Source organism: Syzygium oleosum, unplaced genomic scaffold (genome assembly GCF_021117445.2).
Source record: "Syzygium oleosum isolate NSW1041296 unplaced genomic scaffold, Sole_v2.1 Sole_v2.03, whole genome shotgun sequence".
Classification (NCBI taxonomy): Eukaryota; Viridiplantae; Streptophyta; class Magnoliopsida; order Myrtales; family Myrtaceae; genus Syzygium; species Syzygium oleosum.
Genome location: NW_026607487.1, coordinates 19,726,268 through 19,750,901, shown reverse-complemented (window position 1 = coordinate 19,750,901; position 24,634 = coordinate 19,726,268). Strand labels below are relative to the sequence as shown.

At 43.0% G+C, this 24,634-nt stretch overlaps 2 protein-coding genes across 3 annotated transcripts; both read right to left on the bottom strand.

Moving 5' to 3' along the window:
• Positions 1-906: 906 nt before the first annotated feature.
• LOC115683820 (scarecrow-like protein 14) lies at positions 907-4,099 on the bottom strand. The gene is made up of 2 exons (XM_030608440.2): positions 3,967-4,099; positions 907-3,648 (listed from the first exon to the last, which is right to left on the bottom strand). The coding sequence occupies exon 2, from the start codon at positions 3,544-3,546 to the stop codon at positions 1,252-1,254; it is 2,295 nt and encodes a 764-aa protein (XP_030464300.2). The 5' UTR covers positions 3,547-3,648; positions 3,967-4,099; the 3' UTR covers positions 907-1,251.
• A 9,698-nt stretch (positions 4,100-13,797) lies between these two features.
• On the bottom strand, positions 13,798-18,398 carry LOC115683755 (telomere repeat-binding protein 5-like). Of its 2 annotated transcripts, XM_030608358.2 has the most exons (9): positions 18,112-18,388; positions 17,191-18,007; positions 16,890-17,075; positions 16,734-16,796; positions 16,561-16,640; positions 16,019-16,251; positions 15,391-15,705; positions 14,858-14,921; positions 13,798-14,311 (listed from the first exon to the last, which is right to left on the bottom strand). In XM_030608358.2, the coding sequence occupies exons 1-9, from the start codon at positions 18,190-18,192 to the stop codon at positions 14,162-14,164; spliced, it is 1,989 nt and encodes a 662-aa protein (XP_030464218.2). In that variant the 5' UTR covers positions 18,193-18,388; the 3' UTR covers positions 13,798-14,161. The 2 variants fall into 2 exon arrangements, with proteins under 2 accessions (XP_030464218.2, XP_056165285.1); XM_056309310.1 differs by lacking the exons at positions 13,798-14,311; positions 14,858-14,921 and having other exon boundaries at positions 15,472-15,799; positions 18,112-18,398.
• Between the last annotated feature and the right edge of the window lie 6,236 nt (positions 18,399-24,634).

Sequence of the window (24,634 nt, the reverse complement as noted above, 5' to 3'; positions counted from 1 at the left end):
TTATAGTATTGCTTTGGTTTTATAGAATTGATGATAGAAACAGTCGAGCTAATGGGAAGCTCCTATTCTACCGAGATGGGCAACATTGAGGCATTGAGCTAAACTCAAAGTTCAAGACTGGCAACTCCTAAAAAAATATAATAGAAAAACCCCAGTTAATTTTGCGTTTAATAAGAGACAAATTTAAGCAAAGAACACCGAGATAAGCCGATTAGAGAAGAGAGGAGAGGCAAAGACTAAAGAGGAGGCGTGAGCATCGTGGGTGAATTCAGAAAGACCGAAAGAGGAAAGCAAGAGAAGGCATGCATGAGGGATTTTAGATGATTAGGTTTTCATTTAAGATAAATAAATAATAATCAATTCAAGCGGTCCAGATCAGTTCAGTTTCTCCTTTCGAACCGGAAATCGGACTGCCCGGACACTGGTTCCACTTTCAGGAACCGAGAACCAATTAGGTCCAATCCATGCGATTCCCGATTTGATCGATCCGTCTTGCTCACCCCTAATTTGTAAGAGCACGAAACAGACTAGTTAAGAACTCCACCTATATGTATGCATTCCACAAACTGAGAAATCTCAACACCATCTTCGCGCCTAGTTATAATTTATGCGAATAAGAAATTTCTGGATCAGCGATATAGTAATTGGTAGCTGGGGCTCAAATCTGACAAATCACATCCTTTTGCATTCATAAATCTGAACTCGTGGAAAAATTGCTTACGCGTGCAAAACATGCCCCATGTGAACATAATGCCGTGATACTCAAAAAAGACTTTCCGTCTTATCAAGAAAATTAACCAAGACCAGTTTCAGGCCACTAAGATCACCCAACACCGTTGGAGTCGATGTTTTCAGTGCCATTACAACTCTCCCAAAAGCGGACAATAAGGATATGAGGAAACAGTATAACCAGAAATAAATACATTAGTGCTAAAATTTATTATAGTCCAGGAAGACTGTCTAGACAGTACCGCAGATAAAGAGTAGTAGTTCTACTATACAGTATACACAGCCAAGGGAGGGCAAGCGTTTCCTAGATATCAGTCTAAACAGAAAGATCACTAGCCGAATAGAGAGAAGTTTATAGCAGCATACAATCTTAAAGCAAAAGCAAGGTTATATGATGCCTGTTTCCGAAAGCTAGAAAGACGCACTACTTGCCACAAATCAGCCAATGGCTTCCTCCTTGGTCATAATAAACTATCCCCGGCTCACACCAAAAGTGCAAGTTAATAAAGACTACGAGAAATTCTACACAGGCTCCCAACAGGAGGAAGCATAAAGAATCCGACCTTTCCATCCTTGGAGCATCCAGTGACCATCTTTGTCAACCACGAAATCATCAAGGTACCCCTCTTTCAACTTCGACTTCAGCTTCTTCATAATTGCAGGATCCAGAGGGAGGGGCTTAAAACCCGCCCTCATGTTGCGGATTTGCCACTGCTTATATGTCTCAGGCCTCTCGACTCTCTCTGTGCCCTCACATGCAATGACATTCAGAGCTTCCCGGCTGAAAAACTCTCGTTCAAATACCAGCCTCATCGGATGTTCCCGAGGTAATTTAGCATCAAATGCATCAAACAAGGCCGAGTAGTGGAAAAGAACCTCCCGAAACCTCGACACAAAAAAGCAGGCATTGAAGGATCCATTAAGGATAGAGTGGACAAAAATTCTTGGCCTGATTCGATGTACTAGCTTTAGCACGTGATCCCTCGGGCTATTGACCATAACAGTCTCATCAAGTAAATTCTTAAATCGAAAGAGGCAATTCACGGCAACCACCTCGTCGTTAGAAATCTTGAGGTCCTCGATCCTAATGGTTTCCCACTTCTGCGCGATAGCATTGTACTCGAATGGAACATTGAAACGCTCACAATACTTCGCCAGGCGCCGACCAGTCTCTTGAACTCTTTCTGCCGGACGGAAACCACTTTGGGGCAGCTCGATCCCCGTGATGCGCAATTTCGGGGGGCCACCAGGTCGCCTTGAGAGACAATGAATGAGGGGGGGCCATTGAAAACCATATAGGATACCAAAATCAATAATATGCAGCTTTGTCGCTTTCTCAGATATGCCCAAAATATTATGGTTAGAAAAGATGATTGCAAACCTCTGAAATGGGAAAACAGAGAGATAAGCTTGGTAAGCTTTCAACATTTCATTAGCAGATCTCCTTTTGGAACCTAGCTGCGTATAGGCCTGCGCTCCTGTGCAATCCAGGCGTGCTTGAAGGGCTTCAGCAAAAGAGTGGGCCAACCTCTGAGACCCATCACCAAAAGGGGAGGAGTGCTGCCTAATCTGCTTCAGATATTGATTAGCATTCGTACGATCCTCCGCGGCAACTGCTTGTGCACATGAACACAGAAGGTTCCTCAGATCCACGACTTCCTTCTTATCACTAATTGGTTTTTTGCCAGAGACCTGATCGGCTGAAAGTGCAGATGATTGCAGATTTTGCTGTACAATCTGGCTTGCCCCATTATTTGAGGCGTCATCAGATTTAGAATCAGGCTTCCTTCCTGTCGGAGCACAAAGTAGAAGCTTGTCGAACATATCAACTAAATCATTCTCGTCGAAGCAAACTGCTGGCTGCTTTGTGCTCCTCGGATATTCAAAATCTGCATCCTCGCGCTCATGCTTCTTCTTTCCCTTGAGTTCATATAAATACGAGAGTTCAGCCTCATTCTTCTCCACCTTGACCGCGGCCCTTGCAGTCTCCCTCTTCAACACCAGATGGGGCATCCTCTTCTCTGTATCGATCGACAACGGATTACCCTTCGGAATGAATCTGCTAGCTTCCTCGAACCCCTTCTGGAAGAAAAACATGGAATTGCTATCCGCAAAAAGGTTCGGAAGCATTATCTCACCCATTGGAGAGCCTGAGCCCAACATCCCTTTAGCCTTGGCAATGACACTCTTTCGATATTCATGCGATGATTGGCGACTGGGATTTGCAGTCGCGCGGAACACAAAGTTCTCTGGGATGTGAGCCTGTAATATAGCGGGTCGGCTCTCGCAAAAATCACCAATCCCTGGAAAATCGAAAGAATTGCCACCACTGCTAGCGCTCGAACTGATAGTACTGCCACAGTAGCCGCTGCTGCTACCAGAGCAATTGTCATCAGGGCTGTCCATGTGAAGAGGTAACTGGTTTTGCGAGGGATGGTCCTTCTGACAGAGAACATCGTATAAGGATTTCTCGGCAGCTTGGAGAGCCAGAGGATCATGAAACATACAGGGTTTGTCTTCCATGTCCTCCTCCATGAGCATCTGATTGATGTATTTCAACATGGGATCCGGGGAGTCACTATAGTCGGAAAGGAAATCTCCATCCGTACTGATACTAGGAGATACGGCGGATTGACAGGGCTCGGGATCAGAAGCGAAGGAAGGAAAGTCAACCGACAGGTCCGAAGCAGGGTCGTCCAGCATCAAGTGGTTCGCCAAATTCTCCAATTGTTTCGCGAAGGGCACATGGGTCTGATCGTGGAAACTGAAGCCGCTAAACGGCCCAGAATATCCCGCGTACTGAGGATCCATAAACATTTCTCGGTCCGTACGAGCTCAGGGGAAGCAGATTCTAACCCGGGTCACAGACCTACAATTCCGGTAAGATCGGCCTTCGGAGAATTCATACAATTCTAAGCCCTGAAAACCATTCAAACAGATAGGAAAAGGGACCAAATCACGATAAGGAAAGCGTTCCAAATGACCTAGCCATCCCATCTAAAGCTCGGCAATCGATCCGAAACAACAACAACAACAAGAACAAGAAGAAGCCAACACAGCACGGGCAAGGAATTCAGATAGGCATGCGGTCGAGAAACGCATGCATCGAGAAACGAAACCCTAACGTCGTCATTCTGAACGCCGGAATCGGACAGGAAGGGAGAAAAGCCGATCGAATCTAGACACAGTTACAAGGCAACCCACCAAGAGAAACCGAAGATGGGGATCGAGGCGTACCTGAGGAAGGGGGCCGAAGCGGGAAGCTGGAGGTGGAGCTGTGGCGAGGTCGGTGGTCGGATCTCTTATAGGAGCCGCCGTGAATCTTCGCGGAAGCAGCGAAACTGGAGGGAGAGAGGGAGAGGGGTTGGGGGAATGCTTACAGGGGGGAGCACCTAACCCTTTTAACTCGGGCCGTTCGATTTTCCAACTGCACACGAGGGTCCCATTCCCACCCCCGCCTGCCTGCCCGCCACCTGGCACTCGACCAGAACCGGAGGGAGTCAATGCGGGGCTCGAACTCGAGTCCTCTCACCCGACCCGGGTCCATTTAACCGCGTGCCCTGATGGTGGAGTGATTATGTCATGTCTCGTGACAACGAGCTTACATCTGTCCTAGGTTTAGAGTGTTGGGGGTGCGGTTCAAACAGGGGGCCCCGATCCCCCAATGAGCGGGGCGGGAGTCCGGAGGTCGCAGGGGACAGTGCCCGCCTCCGTGCTTTCAAAAAAATTTGTATAGTTTGAGCCGATATTTTATTGGTAGTAGCAATCGAATGACCTACTATTTTTGTTAGAATGATTAAATATTAAAACACGCATTTATCTAACAACTTAAACTTTTAAAATAGTTGACAGTGATCCTACAAAATCTTACAGTTTTCTTGTACCGCTTATATATAATTTTTCCCTCCTGTAATTGAGAGTGGTAATAGAGAAGTGAGATGTGAGATGTGTTAATTAAAGTGCAATCATTTATTAGATGTAACCCTAGTTTAATGGTGAACATTATTAATAAATCATGTGTCTGGATTTTTCTTTCCCGCATTTACCCTCTATTTTGTTGTGTCTTTACGCTTAATCATAACTCAAAGAAACATTGATTGTTCACGAGATTCAACAAGTTCACGAGAAAAGATAGAAACACGGTTCGAAACGAACTCGAAATAAATACCTAATGGATAAACGAAACAATTATTGTTTTAGCTCGAAAAAGATTTATGAAAAATACTGTATGGCTTTAAACGACCTAACACGGACTTTTCAAAAGGGTTCTTTTCTCGGTATCCAAAATTAAACGCGAAAAGTGACCTTCGAGCCTCTCTCGTAAAGTCGAATTCTCACGGTCTCGAATCACGAAAGACGAAGACTATTAGAACACGGTGCGAGGCGAGCAGCAAACCTTCCAAGCATGGATTCTATTCTTCCTTCCTTCACTAACGTCGAGCGTGTCATTTGGGGCACCTTCGGATAAGCTCGAAACAGCAAAATCGCATTTTTCCATCGGGGATGGATCCAAGAGTCGAGAAACGTGGGTATTCCTGTCGGCTGCACGATGATGGCGTGGCCCACGCGTGGGTTAACCGAGTGCCGACCCCTGCAAAACAAAAAAATCTCGGTCCACAAAGAAGAAAGGCAAATCAACGGTTGGCCCCACTTCGGGTCAACTCGCGGGTCCCCCTTCCCCCCCTTGGAATTTTGCGCTCGTGTCTATCTTTTTCTACATTATCATTGTTATCTCTTTTGCAAATCGGGCAATTTTCCATCTTCGTTTTTAGAGTTTATTAAATCGAGTGGTCCGAGGACTTTCATTCCGATCAATGCCGCAAAAAATTTCAAATTGATGCGCTTACAATAAATTTATCCAAAATTAATTTTTTAAGCATCAAAAACTCTAAAATAATATATTTTTGATAAATTTACCCCACCTTTAGTTTCCGTTAAATTTTATCTTCAAATTACTAAATTGGATGATACGTGACAGTTGATTTATACCGGTTTTGGGTTTTACCCTCCGGGTGTACTGGTTTGTGATTTTTCATGGTATCAATCTAATTTAACGGAAATCAGCAGATGGTAAATTTGTCACAAATGTACTAATATTGGATTTTTTTTTTGTCAAAAAATTTATTTTGAGGTAAATTTATCACAAGTATACCAATTTTGGATTTTTGGTGGCCAAAACTAATATTTGTTACAAGTACACCAATTTGAGATTATTTGCGATATTAACTTTTTATTTGTTCAAAGTTCCAAGGACTTTTTTTTGATCAGTAAAGCTTCAAGGACTTTTACTCAACATGTAATGCAAGAACTTATGGTTTTGTTTGTTCTGCAAAATATAAATAATTCAAAGAATATTTCTCTGAAAACGATCGTTTATATTACTCATAAAAACGAACAATCACACGTTAAGGATCGCGTAACTTTTTTCGTGATGGGAGGATAAAAGGAATTCGCTTTATTGGATTCTTATGTTCCAAAGGGAGTGATATGCCCCATCACGGCATCCAAAATTTCTATATCAATTCTCTTTTCTTTCCATTCGAGAACTCCAAGCTTGACTTGAAGCACCCGCGTTGAGAATGCAAGCGCATTCATTGTCACCCTTATCATCAATTCATTCACATTTGATGATCACGCTTCCTCGCTTTCCTCCATCGTATGAAGTGGTCAAAGTCATTAGCTAAATGACACAGCGTGCGGCCTATTCAAATTTTAATCAACCACTCTCCATCAATTACAAAACAAGTCCTTGTCGTCGACATCTCGTCCGTGCATATTACATTACTCCAACACATGGTGACAGAGTTTAATTTTTTTTTTAAATTTTTTTGCGGGAAAAAGTAAAGAAAAGAGAGAATATTAATGGGTGATGTTACGACATAGATTACCGATAATGTTAGATGACGACGTGATTTAATATTTAAATGTTCTAACACTATTTCTCGCGAGGAGGTTAGACTTTTGCCTAGGACTTAGCGTGGAAATATACTCTGAGGGTGGCAAATAAATGATCTAGAAAGATCCGAACTCGAATCTCATGCTTTGATATAATATGAAATTTTATTGGACCACTGCACAATCTCGAAGTCCCTTTTCTTGAGGGTTTATTTAGATTTAGAAAGGGAAATCGCCTTTTGAGGATTTATTACCTGATAATCTTGCTAACAGAAATATCGAGAAAATTGTCCAAAAAGTCATAAACACATTATATTTTTATCAATTAAGTCCTAAATCTTTCAAGTTTGCCAATTGAGCCCTAAATATTTTCACGTTTTACCAATTGAGTTCATCTGACTAATTTTTGCAGGAAATCGTTGAAGTAGATGCCATCCGTTTTACGTGGCATGACTGACACTGACATGGATAATTTTTAATGATATTTGTATTATTTTTTCCCTTTTTGTCTTTTCTTCTCTTTTCCTTCTTTCCTTTTCTTTCCCTTTTCTTTCCCTTTTTCCCTCCGCCGTCCACCGCCGGGCGTCATCGATGACCAGCGACCTCCACCAGCTATCAATGAGCCCCAGCGGTGGCCGAAAGAGGGAAAAAGAAAAAAAGAAAGGAGAAAGAAAAAGAAAAGAAAAGAAAGAACAGAGAAAGAGGACAATAAAATAAATTAATAAAAAATATTAAAATATTGTTAAAAATAGTCCATGTTAACGCCTACCATCTGTCGTGTCGTGCAGGACGGCTGGCATTCACGTCAGCAATTTTCGATCAATATTGGCCAAATGAATTAAATTGACAAACCCTGAAAATATTTATGATTCAATCGATAAAATTAAAAAGATTTTGGACGGAATTTATAAAAGTAGAATAAATTTACGTCTTTTTGGACAATTTTCCCGGTAGTCGCTTTCTACGAGACAAAGACATAAAGCCGCACCCACTACATAGATAAACGATGGAGGAGAATTGCAGGGATGGTGAGCTAAGACTTAGGAGTCATCGTCGTGAGGTCTGCATTATTCAAGCCCCGTGCATTGCATGACAATGACTCTCCAACCCCACCACTCGTCCACCTTGGCAAACGTCGCTCCAAATTGTGGAATACGTCGGAAGATGTCCATGCAAGAACGCGAGCTGCTCGAGCATCAAAAGTGGCTTTGGATCCTTCCCAACGTGTGTGATGTCTTGCCCTAGATAGACGCACCAATTACATTAAATTTGGCACGAGTAGATTTGAAGATTAGGATCCGTTCGTTTGGCGAAAAATATTTTCCAGAAAAATATTTTTCGGATTTTTCAGTGTTCGGGGGCGGAAAATAACTTCCCACGGAAAATATTTTCCCTCTCATGGGCAATTTTTTTCCCTCCCATGGGCAATTTTGCCTTCACTTTGGGGGAAAATTGCCCATGGGAGGGAAAATATTTTCCGTGGGAGAGGAAATTGATTGCCGGTCACCGCCGTCGGCCACCGGCCATCACCAGCCGGGCCGTAGTCAGTCGCCACCGCCATGAATGACCGATCCACCATGCGCCGTCGATCTCACCCGCCCGCCCGATCAACATCCACCGGTCGCCGTCGATTATCCATGCGCCTTCGGTCGCAATACCGCCGCCGCCGATCGTCGGTCGTCGATTGCCACCGCGATCCACCGTCCCGTCGCCGGCCCTTACCAAATCGCCGCCCGCCGCCATTAGCCGCCGATCGCCTCACTGATCGTCGAAATCGCCGATCGCAGCCGGTTGCCGATCGCCGCCCGCCGCCACCGACCGCCGCCGGTTGCCGATCGCCTCCGCCGGTCGCCGGACGCCGCCGGATCGGCGGTCGCCGAACACCAGAAAATATTTTCCGAAACTTTTTCAGATTTTAGCCGAACACCAGAAAATTGTGTTTCAGGAAAATGACTTCCGGGAAAATATTTTCCGAAAGGAGAATATTTTCCACCAAACGAACGGAGCTTTAGATACGAGTTCCTTTTCCCATCTTTCTCACCAGACTTTTGCTTTCTTTTCTTAGTATTACACATCACGTGAATTTTCTTTTTTTTTCTCGATGTTTAAGTACCTAATCTCCTTTTCATTCACTTGAATATCTCGATTCTACAAATTCAGATTAAAGTAATATCTCGATTGAATTGAACGCCACATCACGTGATTGTGCCACTTCATTTCAATTTTTTTCCAACCTCAGTTGTTAAACAATTTTGACTTTCCGTTTTTTAGCGAAATTATCATTTTTCTTTTCCCTTTTTTCGTCTCTTTTTTTTTTCCTTTTCTTTTTTATTCTCTTCTTCTTTCTTGTGGATCTATAGCTCCAGCATCTTTTTCTTCCTTTGGCCCCTCGTCGCCCAAACCCGTCCATAGCCATCATCGCCCGACTCTACGGCATCAGATCCAGGGGTCGTGATCTCATATCCGAAGGTCGAAACTCTGTTTGAGAGAGAGACTTTCACGATGGCGAGTCAAAGGTCGATGTCGATGGTGATGATGTCAAGCTAGGTTGGTGGCGGTGAGCCGCCCGTGGTGAGGAGAATTGTGGCAGCTAAGTGTTGATTCTATCGGCGACCCGGAGCAGTATTCGATGGTGGTGAAGCCATCATGCTAGGGGCAAGGCAGGATCCGTGTCAATTAGAGGTGGTGAGGTTGATCAATGGTAGTGGTGGCACCATTGCGAAAACCGGAGGTGGCAAGGCGGCCAAACCTCCTGGCAGTGATGATTTTAAAGTATAGATTTCGAGAACAGTGGTGGCGGAGAGACTGAAAATTCATTTGTTCTTTCGTGTCATAAAGAATGTTTTCAAAACAAAAATTCATAGATGGGAAGACTGATATGACCTTTTTGCTAATGTGGCTTTAACTAAAGCATCTAAAGGCAACCAAACCGCGTTTGTGACAAATCTCAACAGTTTCCATCCACCGATCTTCTAGAGAATTCAAATAAAAATCAAACTCTAAAAGTAGTGATATACTACGAAAAATCCTAAATTGGTACACCTGTGACAAATTTATCCCAAACTAATATTTTACAATCAAAAACCCCAAACTGATACACCCGTGACAGATTTACCCTAAACTAATTATTTGACCACTAAAAGCCCAAAACTGGTACATTTGTGACAAATTTACCCTTTGTTAAATTAGAATAATATCACGAAAAATCACAAAATTATACATCTATGACCGATGAAGAGTAAAACCTCAAGCCAGTACACTCGTCAGCCGTTAAGTGTCAATTAACTCAAAAATTTAACTGTAAAATTTATCGGAAACTAACATAGAGTAAAATTGTCATAGCCAATTTGGGGTCTTTCGTGATCAAAAAATTAGTTTTGGATAAATCTATCACAGGTGTATCAATTTGGAGTTTTTCGTAGTATTAACTCTAATAAATAAAGGACAAAAATTTAGATATTCGTAGAGTCGATATTTTTATCTTCTTTCTTATTTAAGATAAGCAACGATATAAAATTACAAATGAGGACTTTGGGCTCCATGGGGTGGAAGAGCCGTCCCGCGGTGCGACGAGTCTTCCATCCTCTCTCTCTCTCGATCGAGACCAAACCTTAAAATTCCCGGGTCTGACCGAAAAACAATTAAAATAAAACACATGAAAAAGAACTTCAAAATTTGAGGAAAAATTTATGTGTTTCGTTGCCCTTTTTATTTCTACTACCGACGGGACTTTTATCACTCATTTAAATTTGTTGACGAAGACCATGCTGAAAAGAATGCATTAGTACAGTACGAAGGACACAAAGTCATTCCACCCAATCACATTGCCTTCTCGTGCCGTTCTTGTTTTGATTCCCCTCGGTAGCTGGCCCCTTATGTCGTGGGACAAAAATCTTTAAGAGGTAATGCCACGAAAAATTTCAAACTGATATATTCATGATAAATTTATTCTAAGCTAATTTTTTGATCACCAAAAATCCTAAATTGGTACATCTATGATAATTTTGCACTCCGTTAGCTTCCGTTAAATTTTACACTCAAATTTCTGAGTTAGACAACATGTGACAGTTGACGGTTGTACCAGTTTTGGTTTTTACCGAAAAATCGGCTCAATTTTTTAGAAAATGCTGTTTATATATTGTTCATGCACTGTTCAGCACTGTAGCGGCACTATAGCAAGAAGAAAAATGCGCAAAAACGAAGAAAAATCGTCGTCTAAAGGTGTTCCTCAGCCACGTATTCCATCAAGTTTCGCTAATATCACCTCAAATTCTACCGACGTTCATCAAAATTCGAAGAAAGGCTTGGTGGCTAAAAGGCAGTCCCTTTTATAGAGGCCTGGAGGACTGTCTTTGTCATCGCCTAGACTGAGTGTAATCATACGGGTCTTGCGATAATGGCTTGTGGCAGGTAGGCTATCCCACACACAAACGGCATAGGTGTATCAATTTGTGATTTTTCGTGATATTAATATAATTTAATAGAGGGTAAATTTATCACATGTGCACCAGTTTACGATTTTTAGTGGTCGAAAAATTAGTTTGGGCTAAATTTGTCACGCGTGTACCGGTTTGGGGTTTTTGGTGGTCAAAAAAATTAGTTCGAGGTAAATTTACCACAGATATAATAGTTTGGAGTTTTTCGTGGTATTAACCCAACCTTTAATCGTTTCCTGGTTACAGTCTCGCTCCCAAGGTGGCCGATTTTCATTTCTCGCTTCTCCAGTTTCTAATCGGCCTTAGGCGATTGCCGAAAAAGACCATTTATTTTAATTACATCGCACCGAAAAGATTTGACGAACCCAAAACTAAATTTTAATCTTTTCTGTTGACGTGAAAGTCACGACCGATTAAAGGATAATTTGGGGTCAATTAAAGGAAAGAAAATCCAAATACGATCTGATGGGCGAATAGGTGGAGGCAATTTGGTCAATGTGGAAGGTAAAAGTTGGCTTGCCGTGCACCCTGATGCGATTGCGATGGGGTCGCTTTCTTACGTGTGAACAGCTTTGAATTCCCCACCTTTCTCTTATGGTCTTTTTCCTCTTTGCTTTTGCTTTTGCTTTTGGAAAGTAAGGACACTGAGCAACCTCCCCCGGATTCAATGCCCCAGCAAACGCAGGGCGAGCGCGAGAGAGAAAATTGGAAGATTTCGCGACATTTGACTGTTCAATTTTCCCCCCCACCTCTTTGTTGACCCGGTGTGGATTGACTTTTGATTGACGAAACCGAGGAGGTACGAGGGAGCAACAAATTGCGACACGGTACGAGGTGAGCTGTCCACCATGCAAAGTAATGGATGACTTGACCGAAACGAAAAAAGAAATTTCTGGCTAACCAAACCGTAGACCAGCGCAAATCTTCACGATCGAAATGTCAAACCGGTCCGAATTTCGTTTTGGGTAAAGAAAATGCGTATTGTTTTTTCAAGGCCTTGAAATATACAGCTATACGATCGATTTCAAAGCCGGAAGCCACCCTTCACCGCACGATTTGCTTTGCTAAGGATGTGTACGAACTACAAACTAAATTTTGAGTCGTGCCGAACTGCGTACAGATCTGGTAAGTCGAACATCATCAAGCAGAGGACCTACTCGATATTTGTTGTGTTCTGATTCTTGGCTGTTTGGGGCTCGGATGCATCTGGTCTCTGGGCTGCGAAACAAGATGGGCCAAGAAGAGATTTTCGTTGTCCTTCACTTTCGTTGTCGATGCTCGGGCCAATGAAATTATTCTTTCTTTTTTGCGAATATCTTAGCTAAAACTGAGCTTTCTCTCGTCGTATAAAGAATGCTATCCGCAAAGGGCGAAATCGTGTCCACCGAAAGAGCGTTGTAACATTATATATAAAACTAATCCAGGATGAACGATCCCATCACCATCGTGGCTGTGTGGGATTGGGACTCGCAGCTCACATCATTGCACCGCTCTTTTACGTTGGAAAGTGAATGCCGATGGAGACCCTTCCGCCAGGCTACAGCCACAAAACGACGGAATCTCTTAATCATTCGTCTGTTTAATCATTCATCTGTGGACACGAGACAACAGGAGAGACTGAGAGCGAAGGTGCGTAATGTGGCTTTTTATATTGGCCAATGGGAAAGGACAGCGGTGGTCCGATCCAAGCAAAAAATGACGCTAATCACTTTCATTTGTTCTCTCCATTTGCTTTTCCCATGAGCTCGTCCTGGCTACTCTATTTAGTAATTTGTCTCTGTTCCGCGACAGTATTTGACAAGATTCGCATTTCGAGTGATTTCGAGAATCCAATGGTTGCACTTGCAGAGGGGAAATTAACGTGCCTAGGAAAGAATTTCTCTAAAAGGATAGATTCGGTCGGCTCCTATTTGGGAGATAGACACCAACGCGATTATCCGAAATCAAGAGGAGAACTGTACTTCAATCATGATGATTTTTTTTCTTTTTTTTCCAATTAATCATGATGATTTAATAGCATCGTTAGTGCTGGTGGAGCAACACTTTCTTTGAAGGTGGTGCTTTGGGAAGATTGGTCTCCCCAATTGAATAACATCCCAAATGGTGCGATCGCCATTCAAAATCCATCTTAATCCTTGCCATTGCACAGCGATTATGTGGACCAGGTTGCAGTCCATTGTTCCTTAGCATAGGAAAAGGACTATTTGCACTTTCGGTGAATATTGATTTGCCCCTTTTATAGACCCTGAAAAGCATACTGTTAAGTTTGAGTTTGCCTAAAAATGATAATTCATCCGTGATCATTGTGGACTATTGTTATTTAATGTGAAAAATCAACTGAAATGTTGAAAATTGCATCAGTTTGCAAAAGTCACCAGAGATGTGGACACCTCAGCAGTTGCTTGTGAGACATTTACCTTTTACATATGATTCTTGATCTATCAAGACTTATTTTTCTGTCTGAAATGTTTATGATCATGTCGAAAAATTACTGATCATTGATAATGACATAATTACTAGCTAATTTAAACAAAACTTGCTCTTGTATCCCCCATGAATGAACGTCGACCTTATCTTTTGGCTTGCCTATCTATACCAATCCTTTTCGCCCAACATTAATTTCCAATGCATCATCTTCCAGATTGAAAGATAAGAAGGTCCGCTCATTCGAGTCGGTCTCGGACGGATCCGACTTTCGCACAGTTAGAGCATGTATTGTCGCCATAAAAAGAGATAATGAAGGAACTAATACACTTTTAACATTAATGAACAAAGGTTACATGTGCAGCTTCAACTTATACGTATTTCCATCTACATGCCAGATTATCTATAGCCAATGAAGACAAAACGACACCGTGCTGGTGTCGGAACTAAAACACACCATTAGCAAGCGCTTATTCCGTCTCATCCCCTTTACAATCGCCACCCTATCCATCATACACAAATAACCTCCGCGACAGCGGGGAAAATATTACAACTAAATACTCCCTTTTAATGTACCTATTTTCTTGACAGTCACATTTTTTTACAAGTCAATGGAACAATTGGGAATATAACTAGACATACTCTAAACACGAAGTGACCTGTTCCATCACCTCACATCAGACGTGCTTGAGCTGTTGCTTGGCTTGGTGTTGGGACCAGTAAGCATGTGCAGTCAGGACCCTATCCAAGAGCTCTTGAGGAACAGGCTCTCCCCTCCTCTGCTGAGGCGATATTCTAGCCGTGTGTACCAGTGTCTTCCACTTATCCTGTATATAGTTGAATCACGTTTCAGAAGCAGAGGAGTTTGTGCAGGATTTGAACTTAGCAGATTGACATTGGCACTCGTTCTATTCAAGAAGCAATGCAGACCAAAGCTATAAGGGGAGATAAAGATGGACCCGCTTTTTTGTTTGTCTTCAAATGGACACTCTTGGCTGGACTTGGATGGGAGATTCGGCCACCTTCTCTATGCTACAAGTTGAACTTCATAGAAATAGGGTAGGTAATGAGGGGTTACATGGTCTCCCTCTGTTCATTTGATCAGTGTGTGTGGAAATTGCATATTTAAAGTTCATCAATCAATTGAAGGGAGTTTTAAGAATGGTGAGGCTGAAACAAAAGCAGGGTAGGTAATGGTAATGAGGGGTTATATCGTCTCCCTCCGTTTGTTCATTGATCAGTGTGTGTGCGCGCAGAAATTGAATATTTGATATTCATGAATCAATTGAACGGAGTTTTAAGAATGGTGAGGCTGAAACTAAAATGCAACTGCAATATCAGTAGCTTCAAATACTTTTCAAGAAAAAATTCACCTTCAAGTCCACGTACGTCCGATGCTTTGCACTATCAAAGGCCCGGAGCTTAACATCTCTCCACCTGGAGGTATAAAATTAATGAATTATTAAGAATATGGGAAAAATAGTTAATTTGCCATCTCATAGTTGCAGATCTAGAACAGGATTCGTAGGCTTAATTCACCTAGAAAATGCTAAAACAGAACCGAAAGAACGGTTCTAAGAAACTAAAAGCCTGCAGCACACAAACTAAAAATATAGATGCTAACTCAAGGCAACCCCTGCACACTAACCTCTAAATTGCCATCTGATAGTTGCAGATTTAGAACAGGATTCGTAGGCTTAATTCACCTAGAAAATGTTAAAACAGAACTGAAAGAACGGTTCTAAGAAACTAAAAGCCCGCAGCACACAAACTAAAAATATAGATGCTGACTCAAGGCAACCCCTGCACGCTAACCTCTAAAGTCTCAACATATCAACGTCAACCACCCAAAATATCAAAACACTGCACAATCTATAAGTCCTTGAATGTGTAATTTCATGCTTACCTTCCGGTTCCAAGTTTTTCAACAGCCTGAACAAGTGCTTCAACTTCAGTAACAGAAAAGGGTCTACGAATGCGCCGCTGAGCAAACTCAGATCTTTTTGATTTCCTGTGCACTGGTACCACAGCTAAAGCCTCCACGTTCATAGATGAAACAGGTATAAGTGCTTTAGATTGGGCAGTACCCTTTTTCAACAATCCAACAGGAGAGGTTGCCAAATCACAATCATTCTCCACCACGATAGGTATGTTTGTCTCTTCATGTTCACGCAGGGTATCATGAATTCTCTTTTGAGAATCTTTTGGACCAGTGGGATACCTGGTGAGAAACAATCTGAGCGAAACCAAGTCGACAAAATGTCTTTGGAAATAGCACAACGATAACCGGACTTATCTTAACCTCGTTCCTGTTTCTAAAGAAATATAGTATCAACACCACCTTGGATCCACTAATAATGCTCAGTTCAGTATGCAGTTCAACATTATCATGCTATAAGCCATGTTCATAATAAATAGGCAAGTTTCATACAACAAAATTAAAGCGACTCTCCACAAAAAATTGTACAAGATTTTCCATTAAGCACCCTCAACTAAAATGATGATTCGACCAGGAACATAAAATGCTTTCTTACCTTATCAAAGGCTGAGGCACATCGCAAGGAAACAGGGAAGAGACCTTCGGACTTGCAGATGTGTGCGAAGGGTCAGGCTCCAAGGCAAAACCCAAAGAATTCAATTGATTATCATGAGATATTCCTGTTTGTAGTAGAGTTTTGCTGTCATCTCCAACTTTTTTCCCCTGGAGAAGAACGCCAACACGTAACTCACTGCCAAGAACACCACTAACTGCTTCCATAACTGCCCTCTGCACATAGCCAAAACAAATTTAAGAACAGAGACTTGACATGCAATCTGTATAGAAATCTGCAGACAAGGTGCCAAATCCAAGCTATTCAAGAGAAAAGTTAGTCTGTGGTTCAAAAGACTACCGTGACTCAAGAAGAACTAAAATGACAAACCACTCATCCTACACACCCCTCATCATACTGTGAACAAAACCGGGGAGAGAGAGAGAGAGAGAGTGGAGACCCCAGACATATCTGCAGTATAACCCCTGCGGTCAGCTATGCAATACAGCCGGGGAATAAGTTTTTCATATGATCGGCCAACAAACCTTCAATGAGCCAATAGTAGCTGTTTCTGGAATTTCAATAAATAGCTCCGGCACAGTGAAAGACTCAATCCGAAGCTTAACTGAATGTTAAAAAAGAGCGTCGATAAGCAAAATGAATTATTCTACAAAACCACAAGTAGTACATAACGTCTTTCCATCAAAAACTCCATTACCATGGGAATCTGTAGATTGGTATGACAAATGCTGACCTGACACTGGAGGTGATGGCCATTTGGCTGCAAGAGGACCAAATTTGCAGAAAAAAGACTTAGACGGGACTCAACGACAAAATGGCGAAAGAAACTAATGCTTTTTTTTCTAAAACTAACCAGAAACATCTCCATCAGTATGATTCTCAGGTGGATAGACAGCGGCTTTGCTACTAATTTCCTTGTCAGAATACGACTCAAAGTCAATATCAAAAAATTTTCTCTTCTTGAAAGGATAGTTCCTCTGAGATCTTTGGCGTTTATAATAGCTACTCTTATCTTTGTAATCAGCCTTGAAATTTAAACCTGCCACCATGAACTAAAATTAGGAGGACATTAACAGATCCAAAACCCTAGTGGAAATACAAGACTACACGCAGAAACAAACTTGTCACATCTAAAATGATGAGTGACCACTTACCAGTTCTAGGAAACTCATTCTTGGATCTTAAAGCTACTTTCCAATGTCGAGAAGCCAAAACCTTCCTTATTCTTCTGTCTCCAATATGCGGCACTGGCCTAAAAGACTTCTTTCTGGGGATATGGTGCATGCACCCAGAGGATTTTTCGTCATCATCTCTACTAACTACTTCTACATTCCTAGCAGGGGATAAAGAATCACGTGAAATGCGATCTTTTTTCTTAGGGAATGGCACAGCGGCGCCACTCTCTAAGCTAATTTGCGTGAGAGGTTTCGCATCCCATACCACTGGATCCCTTAAACTGTACATAACAGACCCATTATCATTTGGAGCCTTCCCTGAATAAAGCTGTTTCACCTTAATCTCATTTTGGTTATCATCTTCTAACTTGGAGTCGGTTGATATCAAAGTCTCTACCGCTGCATGTCTACTAGTTTCTTCATTTCTTTTGTCAATTCCCAGCTCATCGGTTCCCAGCCTCTCTGAGCAGTCAGTACATTGCACGACAGGATGTTGAGTATCTTCCTGAATAAGCTTTGGATCATGATGCTTTTGGGATACAAGCTGGGAATCTAACATGCTCCTACCACAGCTTCCTTGATCACAAAGTTGCAGTTCCAACTGTTTACACTGATTCTGACACCCTTCTTCTATGCCAGTGCTGTCAGTGACTGGAAACTGATCCTTCTTAGTCGACGAATTACTTGAAGATGAAGAACTACTGTTCCCGACCAGCAGCTTCCCAGCTAAGGTGGCCAGTAAGTCAAATGCATGCATTTTGTTGTCTTCAACATTCTTCTTGATCGAATTTCTCCTCTAAGAGAATAAAAGATCAACAACGGAGATCAGTAACCGAGAATGACGGTGGGAGAGGGATACAAATTCTAGAAGTACCAACTGGAAACTCAAAATGAGCTTACTCTAGCAGATCTGGCGCCCCGAGGCATGGTAGGCACCTGATAGCCATTGAATCCATATTCTAACCTCCTATTCAGCACCATATCGCAGAAATCATACTATATAAGATCAACCAGAAACAGGGAACGAACTCTCTTCAATCCATCTTAAAATTCAGCAATCGCTCAATGCTCGAGACACCAAATCAGAACCTGAAAAAGCATAGAAATTTGCAGCATTAAACTACACGGAAAGCAAGACATTCTGATCCAAGATAGAAACAAATAATCTGCTACATAAAATCTATCCAAAGATAAGAACTTGCTTGATTAACTCAAACAAATAATCTGCTACATAAAATCTATCCAAAGATAAGAACTTGCTTGATTAACTCGCAATTATCATGAAAATGCACACGCGCACGCACACAGAGTACCACCCCAATCTTTTGTGTCACAATGATCACAAGACATTACATTTAAACAGTAAAAAATCAATTCGCGAAATCACATTTGGTGGAAATTCCAATTAGGAAGCAGTTTTCATTGACGATATTGCTCTCCCCAACTAAAACTTAGAACAACGTCACTGCTTAGGATAGTTGTCAAGAAGTCTAAAAACAAAATAAATAAACCCATTCCAGCCATTATGATCCAAATTTCCCACGATTAATGCACAATTTAACGAAATTTGAAACATTTATCCATGACAATAGTTCAAAGTCCAGAAGTTCGCAGATCCAGCGGAGCAAGAGACTCGAAAAACACATAAATTTGGGAAAACTCTAAGGGATATGCAAACTGCGGAAAAGTGAGAAAAAGATTGGGCTTTGACGACTGGCATGAGGTAATATCAAAGAAAAAATATCGATGGACAGTCAGAAAAATGTCCACCCGAAACTCGCGAATGGAAAAGCGCAATCGCGATTAATTTCCAATTTGGTGGAAGGTGCGAAGAGAGGGGGAAAGAAAACCGCTTAAACCCATCACAAAACCCTCATGCAGAGCAAGGAATCACCCAAACTAGATCTCCAGCGGATCCGAGAGGCGCTCAAAATTTTGACGCAAGGTGGAATCAAAGAGATCGGAAACCCTCTTCAAGCATCAATTTTTTGAAAAAAGTTCGAGCTCCAAAACGATTTCAGGAACAGAGAGAGGCGGAAGAAACCGGGTCTCGACCGTATCGCGTCCCGACGAAGATCATCGGATCGCAGCGATCGGGGCCCAAACGTCGAGAAAGCATTCGATGATCAGCACGACGATCGAAAACCGTCGCCGAAACCGAAACATTCAGAAGACGGAAGACCAGCTGAGAAAATTCCGAACATTTTTCAGCGCCCGAAAAATGCAAGCTTGGAACTGCAGGAACCTTCCCAGATCGCAATCGAAACTCGCCGAAGCCTCAGGCCCGCGCGACCGCGACTTTCCTCGTCCGAAGTCGAGATCCACCCAAGACAAAAACCACACAAAAACCACGGCCGAAAAAGCAAGAAGAACCCAAACCCGGGGAATTCAACAAATCTCCGCAGGACGAAGCCCGGGCGAGGCGTGATCTGGGGGTTCGCCCTCTCGACAATGCTTCGCTCCCTCGCGCGCGTCCCCCACAGATTTCCCCCCGCAATTCGCAGCCGGAAGATCGAATCAGAGCGCGCACGGAGAGAGAGAGAGAGAGAGAGAGAGAATCCCACAAGAGCAAAAGAAACGGACGACCCGCAGAATCCAGGCGAAGCAATCTAAGCGAGCGAGCGAGCGAGCGAGCCCCCTCGACGACGCCACACGTACCGGCGAGCCCACCAGGTTTCCCGGCATTCCGAATTCCCCCTCCTCAGCCCATGTTATTTTCCCGAGAAAATGCGTTTGGCCTTCGCTTTCCCTGTGCGCGCGAGAAAATTCCTCTCTCTCTCTCTCTGTCTTCTGGTCTGATCGCCAAAAACCCTTCCGGAGAAACCACCGCCCAACCAAAGCGCTTAAACCCCCGGCAGCAGCACACCAACCTTTTTCTCCCCCTCTTTTCCTTTTACATGGTTTATATCATACCATACCGTCCCGTCCCACCCCCCGAAAGGAACCAGTTATTTACCGGTCATATCGGTAGCCGCGGGCCCCGGGTCACCGGCTACAGCAGGTGGCTGGGGGGAAGCCACTCGGCGACCTGGTCTTCACTCCCACCCTCCCACCCCGAGCGCGAGCTCATCATCAGCATCATCGTCGGCGCCGTGGTGCGATCCCGGGGGGCGCGACGCGTGGCGTGGTGGGGATTTGGGATCATGTGGCTGGGTGTGGTCAGCGCCATCGAGAAATACGTTGAGTCCCACTACTCGTGCAGGAGGAGCTCCTCCTCCTCCTCCTCCTCCTTTCGTTTTTTTCTCTCTTCTTCTCCTTTTTTTTTTTTCTTTATGTCGAGGAATTTGTGTATTTGTTTGTAAATAATTTATTGGATTTTCCTTAACTGGGGATACCTGCGATTTCGAAAGGGTGCCCAAGTGGCCTCTTGCTATTTGCTTGTGGGTTATGGCGAGACCGTGCATGTCCGAGTTGGGTTAATGTGTTGGTTGCCATTGTCGTGAAGGGAAGGAAAAGGGCAAATCGTCCTCTCTTCTTCGCATGAATGGGAAAATTTGTGTATAATCGACGGGAAGTATTAAATGGATTCTTTACCCCAAAATCGCGCTAAACATCGAAATGGATTCTTTACCTTAAATGGCTAGATATGGGAGAGGACCTAATATTGGAGAAATTAGCCTTATCATGTCACGCCTCATTCCAAAAAAAAAAAAAAGCAAGGTCGAAAGAGGGCAAAAGTTTTGGCTTTCTTTCCAATTCCGGTATATCGTAATCGCGTCAAAAGATACATAGAAGGAAGTTACTTTCGAATATTTCGGTTAGAAAATCAATTCATCAAGCCGAATTGGAAGACTCTAATTATAATTACTTATTGAATTAGAGGCACCGTGAGATGAATCTCGATAAAATCGTACCAAATCGGATTGATGAGAACATGTTACAATAAGGCCAAGAATCTATGATTCACGGACTGTTTTTTTTTAACTAACCAGGCACGATATACAGTTGTTCATTTTTGGTTCGCCTTAATTTATCGATCTATATAGGTTAATAGTCCCTATTTTTGGCCTAACTAAAGCTCGACTCCCAATAAGAACTGGATCGCCAAAGCATAGAAAGAGGTCAATCGACTCTGTGAATTATAACTATACTCTCTATCAAATAAAATAAAATAGAAATCGAGCGGGAGTTACCACTTGGTACGTACGCCTACTTCTAAGAAGGAGCAGTGCAAAGTCAATAACGGTGTGCTCTTTTACGTGATAACGCTGATGTGTATTGGGGGCAGATACGTCATTTCGCACTGCGGAGACAGTCCCGCAGCCCCCTCGCGTCGTGGGCAGTTTTCCCGATAAGCATGTCCAGCGCCTTCTTCTTTATTCCCCCCGGCTCGTCCACGGGAGCATCCGTGGGCCACCCTCTGCCACGTCGGATCGTGTTCTCATTAGCCTTGGGAAAATATTTCTGTCGTTTTCCGACTTCTAAATCGCTTAGAAAATCGAGTAAATTGAAAAAGTTTTGATAGTCAATAAAAGATACATGCTTAAATTTAAAAAAAAAAAAAAAAAATTTGAGATTGGGACTCGCGTCATTGCTCGGGTCCTCGACAGTCGAGCTCAGGACCTTAGCACCCGCACCTGAGACCTTAGCAGTCAAGCCCCTATCCCCTTTGAATGGGCTCGGGACCTCAGCGATTGAGCTCTCGTCGAGGACGAGTCTGGGTTCCTTGAGTCTGGGCTCGCGAACCTAGCGCTCGAATTCGTGATCTGGAGTTTTACACGAGGTATCTCGTAATTTTCTATAAAATAAAAATAAAAAGTATTAGAAACACAAACTTCCATTGCGGAATGCAATTAAAAATAGGGTTAATACCACGAAAAACCCTAAGCCTGTACACTTGTGACACATTTACCCCAAACTATTTTTTACCATAAAAACCCCAAACTCGGTACACAGTGACAATTTTACCCGAACATACTCAAAAAACCCCAACTGCGTAGCATGTGACAATTTTACCCAAACTAATTTTTTAATATTATTTTTTTTTTTGAATTTTTTTTTTTTCACTTCAACCTTGCCTCCGAGGTCACTTCAGGCCCTCCGGCGCTACGGAAGCGGGCAGGGCCCTCGGCCGAGTAGCCGCGCCCTCGCTGGAAGTCGAAGCGGCCGCCCTCGCGCCTCGGCGGGCGAACCTAGCGCTTGAATTCGTGATCTGGAGTTTTACATGAGGTATCTCGTAATTTTCTATAAAATAAAAATAAAAAGTATTAGAAACACAAACTTCCATTGCAGAATGCAATAAAAAATAAGAAAATTTGTCATTATCCTTGAAAGTTAATAAGAAAATTTGTCCTCGAAAAGTATTTTTCAGTAAAGTTCATTTCCCATACTCATACTTTCGCAACTATTTTAATCAAGTCCATCTACTCCTCCTCAATAAATGGGTTTCTAACTTTTGTATTCTCCCGTTCGTTCTCTATTCATGGTAGACGTTCAAGCAGACAGTGCTTAACTTAAAAATCTTTAAACCCACACATTTTGTTTTTTTTCTTAATATCCAAAACTTCCGAAAACGTTCACAATATTCAAATATCGATTCAAGTTCGCACATAACGCATCTCTTAATTTCGTAAAATCTGGATTAATATTTCGAATCGCGACGGAAACAAATTTATTTTATCGATCATTTTCATGCGTAGAACAAATGGGGTCCTACGGGAGCACTTTCAAAAAAGCGATAACCATTAACCAATGATATAACAGGGGAAGGCAAAGGCAAAATTCGGTTCGCATTCAAAAAAATTTGAAAGGGCGAAGGGGAGTCGGGGGGGCACCGGTCAATTCATTATTCATCGTCGCGTTCGACGGCCGTTAGGGAATCTCCGTCGGAGATGCGCGTTGGCCTCTGGACGGGGATCGAATATTCGGATGACGGCGTCAGGGCCGGGGGATGACGTCGGCGTCGCTCGAGTTGGGCCCCAGCGGGTGGGCCCCCAACTCGGCTCGAGAGTGTTGACGGGTTTCGCGCAAGGGGGGGGCGGGCCCGTTAACGAGGACACCGGCGATTTCGACGGGTTTCCATTTTGGATTTTCCCAGTTTTACTTTTTCCCGTGAAAAGTAACGGGGGGGAGACCACCGTTTTCTTACCACAAGTGTTCATCGCAGTTTCTTGAAATCCTGTAAGAAAACAAAGAGTATTTTCGAATTTCAAAAAATATTGTTCACGGGTGCTTGTGCCCCAACTCGGGGGCCTTTGCGGCCTGTCCCTTTCAATCGGAGCGAGCTCTACGGGTACACACCTTATTTTAACGCGTCGAGACCCGCACGCTTTGTCTTTTCCCCTAAAATCTTTTTCCTCTCTAGAAGGCGAATGTACCCCAGCTGTGTTTTTTACATCGCGGGGATCCCAAGCCAAAGATGAAGCATTTTGAGATCTCGGTGAGGGCCATTATTCTCGTGCATATGTCGCTTATTAAATAAAGCCAGATGGATATCATCGGTCTTTTTTCTTTTTTGGAGTTCGGAGAGCAGGTTCCCGAAGTACGCTAAACGTGCACATCGTTTATTTATTAGCCCATATTTTCACCCCCCCATTTTCGGCGGTTAAAGGTTGCCTCGGGGAGCGGAGCTCCGAACACGTGTCGTTCGGCGGAGGAGGGGGCAAAAGCCCCATGGTTTCGCGCCTTCCGGCTTTGACATTAGTGAACGAGAAAAGCTGCACGGAAAGAGGCTTTCAGAGGATATGGTCACGCGTGGCGCTTCGAGAGTGGCTCTAGGACCATCTTCTTTCGTTTGCCTTGCCTCTGGGTTTTGTGGTGGTGGTGGTGGTGGTGACTTAGGCGAAGGGATTGGGCGTGAGCATGGGGTTTTGGGGATCCGCCAATTTTGAAGCCGTTCACTGACCAAGAACGTCAGTCAAAACGTCCCTTTTTCTTAGTTGTTGTTTGATAATTTGATGTTAATCAAAGCGATTGGCAAGCAAATCGATTGGATGGAATTGATTTGGCAATTTTATCCCGACAGCTAGTCAAATTATTGATATCCATCAAGACCCTCCTTGTTGGGGGTTGGATATCAATAAGAAACGAGGAAAAAAAGCAGGCTATATTTACGGGAGAATCTGACTTTTACAGTCCGTTCAAAATTCATTTCCTGCCAATCTTTCTTGCTCAAAAGAGGCAGAATTATTAGGTAGAGGGGCGCATCGTCAAAGTGATTGCCTAGTGATAAACTGGTCATTTGGAGGTCACAATTTTGATTCATTTTGTGATCGGATCTCTGAATGATTTGCGTTACTTTGTTTAGCTACAACATATATTGTATGGAAAGATTTCCGACCGCTAACATCTTTGTTGACTATGATAAAAGGCTCACTAACTTTGGACCTTTGAATTGCGTGCACTGCATGATAGATATGTCTCAAATTGAGCATTTTTGTAATGGGTTTGAAACTCTTATTATGAAACGTTTAGGCGGAATCAC